Source organism: Podarcis gaigeae (genome assembly GCF_964106915.1).
Source record: "Podarcis gaigeae genome assembly, chromosome: 3".
NCBI lineage: Eukaryota > Metazoa > Chordata > Lepidosauria > Squamata > Lacertidae > Podarcis > Podarcis gaigeae.
Genome location: NC_139680.1, coordinates 40131504 through 40144602, shown reverse-complemented (window position 1 = coordinate 40144602; position 13099 = coordinate 40131504). Strand labels below are relative to the sequence as shown.

General features: G+C 39.5%; 1 protein-coding gene across 3 annotated transcripts in view; it reads right to left on the bottom strand.

The window, feature by feature from the left end:
* The window catches only part of BCKDHB (branched chain keto acid dehydrogenase E1 subunit beta), a 39487-nt gene that overhangs the window by 16408 nt on the left and 9980 nt on the right, over positions 1 to 13099 (bottom strand). For all 3 annotated transcript variants that reach the window (XM_083730642.1, XM_083730643.1, XM_083730644.1), the window contains exons 7-9: positions 10166 to 10263; positions 9222 to 9332; positions 3585 to 3671 (exon numbers count right to left, since the gene is read on the bottom strand). In XM_083730642.1, coding sequence (XP_083586768.1) covers positions 3585 to 3671; positions 9222 to 9332; positions 10166 to 10263 — 296 coding nt within the window. The remainder of the gene's footprint in view (positions 1 to 3584; positions 3672 to 9221; positions 9333 to 10165; positions 10264 to 13099) is intronic.

Sequence of the window (13099 nt, the reverse complement as noted above, 5' to 3'; positions counted from 1 at the left end):
AAAGCAGCAGAAACAGGTCAAAAAGCTTAAAATGACTATTTTAGGGAAAGGTTTCCACCAAAAAGCCCAACAATTTTGGGGTCTAAACAAAAAGCTCAACAACTTTTTTTGAAATATGGCAACCCTACAGTATGCAAGAAGCTGGTCAATATATGAGCAGCTGTCTAGAATTTGGTGCCTGGGTTTTGAGTTTTATTTCCATCTTCCCTCCTTGTCGCTTTTCCTCTGTATGTTATTTGTTTGTTTCAGTCTAAGCCTGCAGCTAGGGAGGGTCTTGTTCTGATTTCATGTAAGCCGCTCTGGGAGCTTTTTTGGTTGAAGAATGTGGTACAAATGCTCTATATAAATAATACTAAATAAAAGGAGCTGGGAACCTCTGATGATTAGCAATAACTATCTCCTTATCATGCTAGCATAAAACAGATGCCCAACTCTGTGACAGGTAGTTACCACCAACAGCCACTCTTTTAGAAACACTTTTAGGGTGAGAGGTTATCAAATGCTTTCATAATTTGTTAAAAGCAACATCATGATCAGCAAAGTCTTGATATAAAATATTATGCCCAGGCAACATCCTTCCACCCCCAGTAAACTTTGTGCTACATGAAGTCTTATTGCCAATACACCAGGAAAGATAACCAGGAAAGCAGGAAGCATGTCTCATTACTAATTGCATTCCACTAGTTCAGACATTATTTTTCACCATGTGAGTGTATAAAAGGAAAGACTAGGGCTGTTCACATAGACAAAAAAGACACAATGTGGATTAGCTCTTAGCTTTTGCATTTGAAGCTCTAACAGCTTACGGATGTTTCTGTGATGCAACATACCAGATAATTGTGCAAACGAATTGTTTCCCTGCATCCACTTAGATAAAGCTTTGGATCGGGAAAGCAAACTTTTAAAAAATGTTTATTTCTACTTTTGTTGCAACCTGTGTAGTGACAGAAGGCTCATTATCTAAAAGCCATACTTTCCAGGCAATACCCACATGAATTGACTCTGGTGGGCAAGAAAAGTAAAAGGTAGGCTCAATAGTTTTTCACAAATCATACTATTGATCCCTGCTGGAAATTCCTGGAGCTCAATTCACTATACACAGAACTTATGGCTCTCAAAATTAAAGATGAGCATCAGTGTGGCAGGTGTAATTCATCTCTGTTCCATTTTCATTTTAACAGAACAAAGTCTATTTAAATAAAACTACATTTATAGTTCCAGGAATAAGTCACCACTAGCAGGCAATCCATACACCATCTTCATTAAACGCTAGGATATGCATTAAAAGATTTTAAATCTTCCTTCAGGATTACATCAATGCAAAAGATAAGTTTGATAACTCAGGCTTCAATCTATACCTACTTTTCTAGGAGCAAGCTCTGCTGAAATCAGCATGATTTAAAGTTAACATGCCCGGGATTGCAATGTGACTCTCTCTTTTATTTAAGATCCATGCTGACACCATGCTGTTGTGTGTGTACACTGCCATAAGATGCAAAATTATTAATAGTAATGATTATTATTTAACTTACATATATTAAAAACAGAGGAAAAATTAAAAGGCAGAACTAAAGTATCTCGCCTACTGAGGGAGACATCAGATAAATTAAAAAAACAAAGGTCTGGTGCCTAAAAGTAAGAAATGATGATGCCAGGATTGCCTCCCTGGAGAAAGAGTTTCATAAGCAGGGAGCCACCACTGTAAAGGTATGCTGACATCCTCTGAACCTCCCTCAGAGGAGGCACAGGATGAAGGGCCTTGGATGATGAGCGCAAGTTTTGGGTTGGTTCATGTGGGGAGAGACAGTCTTGAGTTATTAGGATCCTGAACAGTATAGGTCAAAACCAGCACTTTGAATTAAGAGTGAAAACCAACTGGTGGCTAGTGCAGTTATGCCAGAATTGGGTTTATATTGTCAGACCACCTTGCACCAGTCAACAATCTGGCCGCTGAATTCAGGACCAGCTGTAGTTTCTGAACAGTCTTCAAAGGCACCCAGCCACATGTGTTAATGCATTGCAGTAATTTAGCCTAGAGTTGCCAGAGTGTAAACAACAGAAGTTAGGCTGTTCCTGTCCAGACAGGGGTGCAAATTATAGAAGGAAGTCTGTGGAATCAAGGACACTTGAGCCTCAAGCGACAGTAACAGATCCAGAAGTAACCCCCAAGTGATGCATGCTAATACTTTTATGGTAACTTGCATATTGTTATTCAGTTTCTTCTAGCCACACAGTTAGGATGAATGATATGAAAATAGAATTTTTCTACTGCAACTGGACTCCCTTTATTTAAGTTTTATTACTTCCATGTGCAAAAGTAAAAGCCAACTCCAATCCTGAGATTTTTGGCATTCCTACTATGCATTTCATCCAGCAAAATATTGATTGGGGGAGTGTTGGATTTTTGCTTTCTTTTCATGATACAGATGTGTCAAACACTTTAAAAAATACATTCACTGTGAAGTGAATATGTGTTAGAAATTAATAATAAAGCTGGATATTTTGTGTGCCTAAACTAACGTTCTCCTACAATATATTTCATAAATCACATGACAGAAAATCTGATTTTACATATGGAATTTATGAAAAATGACAATGACAACAAAGGAAGGGGGAGAAAGGCTTTTATATCCAATTATAAAGCTTTTGCCCACTTTTGCAGTTGTCATTTTTTAATAAAATGCATATATAAAAATTACTGAAAGGGGGGGATGAATAAAGTAATAGAGAGTAGAAATTCAAGGGCATTAAACTCTGTACCAAATGAAAATGGCTATGTAAACAATGGGTTTCCAGTTTATATGAAAAGAATCATGAAACTAATATTTTCAAAACAAACTGTCATAAATTGCTCTGTTTAAATAATATACTCTATTTTCAAATATGAAGAAAATCAGAATTTTTCAGGATAGGCAAGTTTTATCTTGAGTTTTGAAAAGGATAAACTTAAGTAACATCATCACCACTGTAAAATAAAATCAGTTGTGAAAAACACAGTGTGTGGCACAATCTTTCTTCTGCTTTCTGAAACTTCTAAACTTCCCTGTATACCCATAACAAGTCAAGACTCAAGAGAACCCCATTTTCACACATCAGTGCCCATTTCTTCCAAATGTTTAGCTGTACTATACATGACAGTTCTAGAGATTTACTAGTCACCACTTAGTTGTAAGTGTACCTATGTTACTGTTTCGCTACAGCCACTACAAAATTAATCCTCAAGCAAAATTCCATAATAATTTGTCTTGGATAAAGACAAAGGAAAACTAGAGGACTCAAGGAGATACATGGGCACTACAGAAGACACAAATGAAGTAAAGCAGAAACACAAGCCTGAAAGCCAACAAAGAAGCATAGTACTGAGATGCAACCACAACGAGACTGATGGCTTGGAACACTGAGATTTCCCTGTTTGTCCAACAATTCTCCCTTCAACCACAAGGCAGCACTCAACTCCCAAAATGATGGAAAATTAACATGCACAAGAGAACTGTAACATCTTAATTATATTTTTGAGTATGTCATTCTTAACACTATAAATATCCTTCTAGAAAATAATCTTCTGGTACTTAAAAACAGATTACCTGAACCGTTGAACTAATTTCTGACGCAAAACCTCCTGTAATAGGGGCTTCATGGCTAATCAGCAACCGTCCAGTCTTTGCCACCGACTGCAAAGATAAAATAATTTAAAACAATGATCTTTCAGATGCATAGTATAAATAGAACATGCAATTTCATGTTTTAATAAGCATACTTGCAGAAATATTCCTAAAAGCTAAATTGTTGCTCTAAAATATCCAAAGTTTATCCAGCAACAGTTAAAATTCTATAAGAAATGTAACAACAGTAATTGCTACTAGAATTTAATGCAATACAGAGTGAAAAACCCTGCAGATTCATCCATGCAATGGATCAGTCTTAATTTTCTATTAACACCAGTAAATCAATGAAAAAGTTAAAAGTTCCAAATTAGTTTTTTTAAAAGACTGCAGTTATCACAGTTACGAGTGTCCAACATTTTACTAGTTCAGAAGCAAATGATCTCTTTGCAACCAAGAACTGACATTCTTGTTGCCTTATTCGTTCGTGATTAAGGAACATGACAGCAGCAGGTATAGGGCTGGCATTTCCTCAGAAAGCCACAAAAGTTTTCACAGAAACTCCACAGATTTTGCTGGGTTTATCAAACTACCATAAAAGCTGTATCTATTAACTGCATGCTGTGTTCCAGCTCAGTGATAGAATGATAGAATTGTCGAGTCGGAAGGGACCCTGATGTTCATCTTGCGCAACCCCCTGTGATGCAGGAATCTCAACGAAAGCATCCATGACAGATGGCCATCCAACCTCTGCTTAAAAACCTCCAATGAAGGAGTGTCCACAACCTCCCAAGGGAGACCGTTTCAATGGCAAACATTGGCTTTTACTGTCATTAGACAAAAAGACAGTCAGGAAAACCAAAGGTTCCTGGATTCCTTTCCATTTGCTAAAAGCTATTGAGGAAGCTACAAGATAAATCTACCCTGTATCAAGAATTAGTTAGGGAGGAGGGGATGTATGGCACAGCTATACATAAACTGAAAGGACTGTCTCCAAATACAAAGCACTGACGTGATATCATTAGTTTAAATGCAAGCCAAAATTCTTTAGATGCTGAATACAAAAAGATAACCCTTAATAGTCCTACATTCAAACCCAAGTGATTTCTAGAGAATTGCTTGGCTCTATGAGGGCCATTCATCAAGACAATATGCCCTGCATTAACAGTTCAATCCTATTAATTCAGTGGGGCTTACTGCCTGGAAACTTGGTATAGATTGCAGCATGATATCTAATGTGAGACATACACATTAATTCTGCTGTGCACACATGGCAGAAATCTACTGCTTTCTGGCACTTCCTATCACATATATCAGCCTTCCATTACCCCCAATCATTGGCTATGTTACCTAGATTGATGGGAGTTGTAGTCCAATCCAATCCAAATAACTTTATTGTACTAGCCATTGGCCAGGACAAATCTGAATCAAAAATAAATACAAGCAAAAGAGGTGTCGCACCACAAATAAATGTCTCTATTTAGATATTTGCATCTCCCTTACAGTTCACTGCTATATTGTCCAGGGTCTTCATTGTGATCTTTCTGGCCGCCAAAGCAAATTTTATGAGTCACTGAAGAGTTTACATCGCTAAGAAGTCATAGGATCTTCTCTGCTGGGAAGAGACATTTTTCCTGTACGGATGGTAAGGTGATAAATCGCCTCCTCAGTCCAATGTATAGTGGGCAATATATTTTTTTTTTTATTTTTTTTTTATAATAATTTTTATTAAGGTTTTCCAAATTAGAACAAATCAAAACAAATTAAATCCAATCTATTGCCAATAACTAGGACTTCCCCTCCCTACCCCCTCTTGTGTTCCAAATCTTCCAAATAAGCAATTAAATTCAACAAATTCTTATCCCCAAATTACACTCTTCATCAATAACCCAATTTATCCAAATTCCCATCCCCTAAGATCGATCTATACCCTTCAACGAGTTTCCCCCTTTCAAACATAGTACAGATGGAAATAAGATAAATATAAATAATAATTTTACAGCCTTTGGATTCCAATTTTCCCTCCCCTCTTTCCCCTTTGCGTTTCACCTATCCCTCCACTTCTAATATCTTCCTGGAGTTCCCACATTACACTATGTCCCTCAGGTTCTTTGCCAGTCTTTAATTACGGATGTCCAATCGTAGAAGGAGTCTATCAAATAAGGGCCCATTTCTTCTATCCAGGTTTTTATATCCAGGAGTAAAAACTCCAATTTTGTATCCATAAGCTTGTCAAACCTGAATATCCCAAATGTTCCCCCAGTTCTGTCCAGTTCTTGTTGTTTCCTTGTTCTTATCAATCATTCTCCTCCTTTTTATTTCTCTGTTCTCCCACAGAAATGTTCTTTTTCCAAAAGTTTCTAGTGTCTCTGCAGAGGTTTGCTATTCTTGAAGCAAAGCATTACATCATGTTCCTTTCATTTTCCAACAAATAGTTCCATTGTTTCCTGTAGTGTGTAGACCTCTGTAGACAAAATAGTGTTCCATTCCTGCAGTTTCCCAGGAGATTGAAAGTTCCATTCAACTGTTCACATTTCCTGTGAAAAACACATGCAATGTCCCTCGGCTCCTCTAGGTGGATTGCAATAACAAAGTTCCCTTCCAGAATCACATCCACCAGACCAAGTAGCTTGTTGACCGATATTTAAAACAGTTTGTATTCAGTTTGTAACAAATATAACCGGCAAAGTCCTTATAACAAAGTCTCTATTTTAATCTTCCTTTTTGACAGCTCTTTGACAGCTGTCAAAACCTCCATCACTTTTCTCCAGGCAGTTTCACGAATCGCTCCAGGGATTCCGGGGGGGTTGCTTTTTTTTTTTTTTAAACAATTCCACTTTTCTCCTCCAGCTCAATCTTATAATTTTCCCTCGCAAAGTTGCTGATTCGGCAAGATAAGGTTACACTCGATCTTAGTTGTCCAGTCCTTTGTTTTGGCTCTTCTACAATTTAGGGGTAGGCTGACTTCCTTTTTTCCACCTCCCCCGTTCGCTCCGAATTTTAAAAATTTATCCCCTTTTTTTTTTAGTCCATATTCCAATTACTCACGGGTTCTTCTTTAGAGCCGAATTTTCAATGGAAGAAGTCAGCGCTCTCCGCCGGATGGCATGCGGCTGCGCTCGGCAGGGATAGCAGAGAACTCAAAGCACCACGCTTCTCCCCGGCACCCGATCCGTAGCCTTTAAAAAGGCTCCTTCACGAGTCGGGAGGGCGCTAACGGTGCCAGCCGAGTCTCCATGTCCACGGCCTCAATCTGGCCGTGGTTTTTAAGGGTCCCCGCATCGCCGGTGCGGTAGGACCCAGCCCCTGCCAAGCCGGCTCCCTCCGGAGCTCGGAGGGAGCCCGCCATTCGGCGATGGCGCCGACCCGGAAGTCCCCAATGTATAGTGGGCAATATAGAAAATATTGCAAGACGTCTTCCATCTGCGGTTGGCCACATATACAGTCTGTCTTCGAATAGTACCCTGTTATATTGTCCGTTTAGGACAGCGGAGTGTATAGCTTGAAAACGTAGCTCAGTAAAAGTGAATCTAAGCGAGGCTGGCCAGAGATTTGACAGGTAACTGGCTCTAAAATGGACTGTTTTTAGGAGGAACCAAGGAGAGCATTTAGAGCAGGGATGTCTAATCCCTGGCTGATCCTGGTAGATCACGGGATTGTTATTGTGTACAAAATTATGGGGGGAAGCTAAAATACTCTGTGCATTCCTTCCCCCAAAAAGCTCAACAACTATGGGCAATCCACCCACCCCACCCACGCTCCTCCTCCCTCCAATCACAATGGGTAGATCACTGCCAGTTTTTTTATACTGGGAGCAGATCACAATCTTTTCTGAGTTGGAAATGCCTGATTTAGAGGATTTGATCACTTGGCACCAATCCCTTAATTGGCGTTTGTCTGTGGATATAATCTCCTCTAGTTTATGGAAATAATAAGAGTTCAAATAACGTTGCGTGTTAGATTTCCACCACTGACTGTTCTCCAATTCCGCACAGCACAGGGCTGTCAAGCGCTTGCGAGGCATGGAGGACAGTCTTTTCAAGTAATTAAATCTGGTGCAATCTTGCAGTTAACATTGGAGTTATGGCCCAAAATATCTGAAGAGAACCTGATTAGCAACGGCTGACATTTTATTTTAAAATTGCATTCTTTGTGTTCCATTTTCATTGCTTTGTAGTCCTTGTATGTTGCTGCAGGATATCACGCCTTATTTTGCTAGAACATTCTTGGTTCCTAGTACAAAAGTCCAAATTTCACTAAGTTCTCTCTTCAAATTTCCCAAAATGTCATTAAGAATCTTGAGTTTAATTGTGGTGCCATTAAAGCAGGTGGTCCTGATTTTACTTGTTACAGGAACTCAAGAACATTTACAAAAAGAGGAATCTACCAATGTGGAAAGAGGAAGCTTTAAATGGGGAAAATAACAAAAAACCATCTGAATTAGCAAAATTAATGATGAGAATTTAATTATTTACTGACAACTAGGGCACATGCAGCTGCTGTTGTCAGCATTCCTCGCTTGAGAAATGTGTAATATGTGTGCAGTACAAAAGTATTTTAAAAAGAAAAAAAACACATGTTTAATTACTCTTTAGAAGTGCATAACAGTAGCTGGAGAAGGGTCCAACAATTAGTAGCAGAAATAAACAGTCCTGTACTTGGGCAAACAAGACAGAAAAGCTGGAAGTGAAGGAGACAAAGCTATCCTTCTCTGCTTCTATGCTGCACCAACCCAAAGCTCCCGATACTGCATTTCATTGTTGTACCTTGAAATAATTTTTATTAAATATTTTATTTTTATGCGTTCTCAAGCATTTGGAGAGGCAACACACACATTTTAAAGTAAAATATAATCAATAAATGAAACTTTACTCATCACTGGAACGAGGGAGAGGGTGTCCCACATTTGACAAGGTCACACTCATTCTCCAAATGTTCAGAGATTCAGAAGGAATGAATGACAAGATAAGGATGCATTTTAAAACTAAGCCCATCACCTACCTTTCCCTGGTCTAGCAGGCCAATCAAAGTTTTTCCCCAGGGTGTGCACACTGTCACATGCTGCCACTTCTAGGAAGCACAAGTGCAGGGTGGGGACCAAAAGTGGACAAACTACCCCAGAAGGAGCATAACATGTCCCCCACCAGAGGCAGTACCCCTCCCCCAACACACCCCATTATTAGCCAGTTATTCTAAAAGTTCTAAAGGGAAAAAAAAGCTCTTTTAAAAATTATAAAGAAAAAAATACACATAATATATTTCAGAAAATAGATTACAGATTTCTCTTCAAGTCAGTACTGTGAATACAGGTACCACTCCCCTGATTTTAACCATCATGCTTTCCAGGAAGCCTTCTGACTACCCATCTCTACCTAAGAAGCTAACGTACCACAATATTTTACACAATCTCATATGACTGAACAGTATAGATTACTTTCAAAATTATTTTGGAACAAGCTGAAATTCTGTCTTCACAGTATAGTAGTCAGTAAAACAGTGCCAAAACTCAGTTTTAACTTGAACTAATAGAGGCCTCTAGTGGTGGTCATTCCACAAAGACCTACGATATGAGAAAATAACTCAAATGCTTGAATGCGCTAATATGCCATATGTACCTACCTTGCATATAGTCTCTGCATCCCAAGGCAGAATAGTCTTCAGATCAATTACTTCACAGGACACACCAAGCTTTTCTTGAGCCATAACTGCTACCTCTTTAATAACATGAACCTAAATATTGGGTGAAAACATGCAATAGTATATTAGATATGCAGGCTACTGAAATTTCATTTCAGCAACACTTAGAGAGTGCTTTTGAATATTTCACAACATGCATACTGCACTTATCTTAGCACGACAGCCTCACTCAGACATATATATTTTTTTCAAAAATAAAAACAGAATTGATGCTATATGTGTTTAATTTAAAGGTTCCCACAATGCACTGAAGTATTTAAGTTTCACTTGTTAGATAAAGACTGTGGATTGGAGCCATAGTTAGCTGCCCTAAGATCCCGCTGAAATAAATGGGACTTGAGTCATGATGAACTTTTCGCACTGCTTCCATTGGAACCTCCACACAGAGTAATCCAAACCCACCTTATGCTGGGAAAAGGGAGGAGTTGGATTAGGTGGAGGCATTGCACCACCCAGCTCTCCTGGCTCAACCTACCAGTCACTGAACACATGGACAGGAGCCAACGAAAAGGCCTAAAACAGGGCATTAAAGGCTGGTCCCACAGCCATCACACAACAGCATTGGGCCCAATCATCCTGTCTTCCTTCTCCCTACTCCCAGTTTCTGCTGTCCCTCAAATGAGCAGCAGGGCTGCGGATGTGGCAGGGGCTTCACCAAGCCCCACTGGCAAGGGGTGGGAGTTAGGAATGTGCCGTTAAGTCTGGATGACATATACTAGATTACTGTGATCCCTAGTCTGCATAGCCAATGGCCAGGGATCATGGGAGTTGTAGTCCACTTCATCTGGAGGGCATTTCAAAGAACATTTTCCCAGGAGATAATATAGCATAATTTCTCTTTAAAAATCCATCAGAGTCTTACTTGCCTGCGTACCCCAGGCCACCAGTGTAACATCACTTCCATTCTGAAGGACTTCTGCTTGAGAGAGTGGAATGTAGTATGGCTCCACAGGGACTTGCTCCACTGAATAAATGCAAAGCAATTTAGGTTAGATTCTCCAGCTGCTAAACAGTTACATGCTGAACGCTAATGATTTAAAATTTGCATTGTGTTACTCATGGTTTTGTGTTAGTTGAACATACCTTGGGAGTACGAAAGAAAACTGTTTTCCCATAGTCAAGATTCAATGACCCGAGTTACATAACCACTTTGAGGTTTTATTACAATCAAGCAATATATAAATCTTTTGAAATTAATTAATTAATAGTAGGTGCATATGACAAAGCACCCAAGAATGTAAATTGAACAGGTGAGGCTGAGGCTGCAAGAAGTTCAGGAGATACAGGCTGCACAGTGGCAAGGCAGCCCCAAAAGCAAAGGGAGGTCTCTGCATCCCCGATACTGTACATGGTATATTAAAAGTTTAGAAAACAAGACTTAACAAAACTCATCACGTAATGAGCCACTAGGTTAATGCTGCTATATGACACTCTACCAAAAAACATGAATTGCTCAACAACAAAATTTGCAGTACCAGTATCCATTCTTTTAACAATTTGAAACAATTATCAGAAGCAAAAACAAAAACAACACATTGTTGTATGTTTTCATTTTTAGTTTATTTACAGGTTAATTCCACAATAGCAACACTGTAATTTCTAAGGAACAGCTATGGATTGGGAATCGCACTGAAAGATACAGGCTTGGATCCAAATGGCTATTTCTCCCAATGCCCAACTCCCCGTCTGCAGCCTCCCGCCAAATCACATCCATTCCCAAGGGCCCCCCAGTCCTCAGCAGCGGCTTTCTATTGCTGCAAAGAACAGCCAGGAGTCTGTGACATTCACATTTTCATTGAAATATGTTGCGTCATTCGATATTATTGACCATTCTCAGCCAAACCTTCTGCTAAAATAAAATAAGCTACTTTCTCTAGCTTTAAATGATTCCCATTTACCTCATTAGCTTAACTCAATACAGTGAAAGACCAAGAAATCAAAAGAGAGCCTAAATATATCAGTGCTCATATGTGAATGCTGGTAATTTTAGATGTAAATGCTCTTTCACACTATTTTCCCACTAACAATGACATCTGCTCTTAGTTATATAATACTAGTGAAGTAATTATTCCAGCCTGGGCATTTTCAATTATAGTTTCCAGGTGTAATTTTAGTCACTCTAGCAACCCACAGAATAACACACAGCTATATAGTAAATTATTCTGAAAATAATTGTCAATCTTTCCTTGTATGCTTCTATTAAAGCTGCAGAAGTATTTTTCCCTTTGGACAATGAGGCCCTTTTACACACGGCTTCTTCAAAACCTCATATTTGGCAGCAACTCTGAAATGCTATAGTCCTGCAACCACAAGTTATCACCTGCTCTAAATTGGCTGTACCAGCTTCTTTTCCTTGAAGGGATAAGTACACTGATTAAATCATAAATTCTGTTACCATCATGTAGGCTCTACCTTCGTGGGATTTCAGAAAATTCCAGGATGACCACAGAATTCAGTTTCCTAAGTGTCTGTACTTTCATTTAACAACAGAAGAAGCAAATTTCTAAGTCACATGACTGCAGAGATAAGTTAATAAGTTTGTAGATAGTTGCCACATTCAGACATCACGTGAACAAGCCACAGCAAGTCCCAGGCCTGCGTACGTCCCCTTCCCCATGACCACAAATTGTTGTTGTGATGTCAAGATCTACAAACAAGTTCAATACAGCATAATCTATGCTTACTTCCAGAAACCGGCAATTTGAAGGTGGGGAGCAGAATGGTACAAGTGTGAAAGGAGAATGGGAGAAGGATTTACAGGAAATGCCTAAATGTAAGAAGCACTCAGGGTAAAAGTGGGGAAATTGCTTGTTTGTTTGTTTGTTTGTTTGTTTGTTTGTTTGTTTGTTTGCTTTCTTCATCATTTTGGATCAGCATATTCTGCCTAAAAAGGGTGGGCTGAGTCACAATCACTGGTGGAGGAAGAGGAGTTGGGGGGAGAGCACACCGGCCCCAGCAGCACAATCCCGGCAGGGTGCCATCACGGCTGGGCCCTCCCCCCACCCGCGCTGGGCGCCCCGCCCCCGCCTGCTCTCCGTTCCCTGATGCTGGAGCCTGAAGCTCCACCACTGGTCACAATACCTCCAGAGCAAATATTCATTACTTAGCTTGAGGAGAGCTGGGCTGTGGTGCTCGTTGTCATAAGAAAAACATTGTGGTACAGGATATAATAGTTTTCAAATATGGGTTAGACAGAAGCGTATAGAAAATGATATCAGTAATTTCGGGTTTATGCAACACTGCCTCCATCTGCCACCATACTGTGACTTGTGGGCTTCAGATACTTTCAGCCATCTCAAGAAGACCCTGGAGCTAGAAATGTTGAGAATCTCTGGTCTTAGGTAAGCCAGGTTGAGAGTGTATGATTCACCAAAAGCCATCCAATTAATTTCATGTAGCTATAATTGTTGAAACCGAAGTCTCCCACTGCAAAGGCCAAAGTTTGCATAATGACAATCCTGTGATTTTTAAATAGATATTGTAACATGAGGTCTAATTTCAGCTGGAAATTAGAACTTTATTAATAATAAAAATCAATGGAACCAGTTATCTAGCATTACCAAAATGCATGGCTCAGCTGGAACTTTGCACATGCCCTGGAATGATGTGACTATGTTAGCTTTACTCTGAGGTATGAGTGCAGTGCCATGGCAAAGGAATCAGAAAAAAACTGTGGTTTAAGCCAAATCTTCTCCCACGGAAATAACTGTGCAGTACCTGTGCAAGGAATGGCTTATTTTAATAGACCACAAGCCTCATTAGCCCTCAGAACCTTTGCCATATCTAATGCAAGCATATGC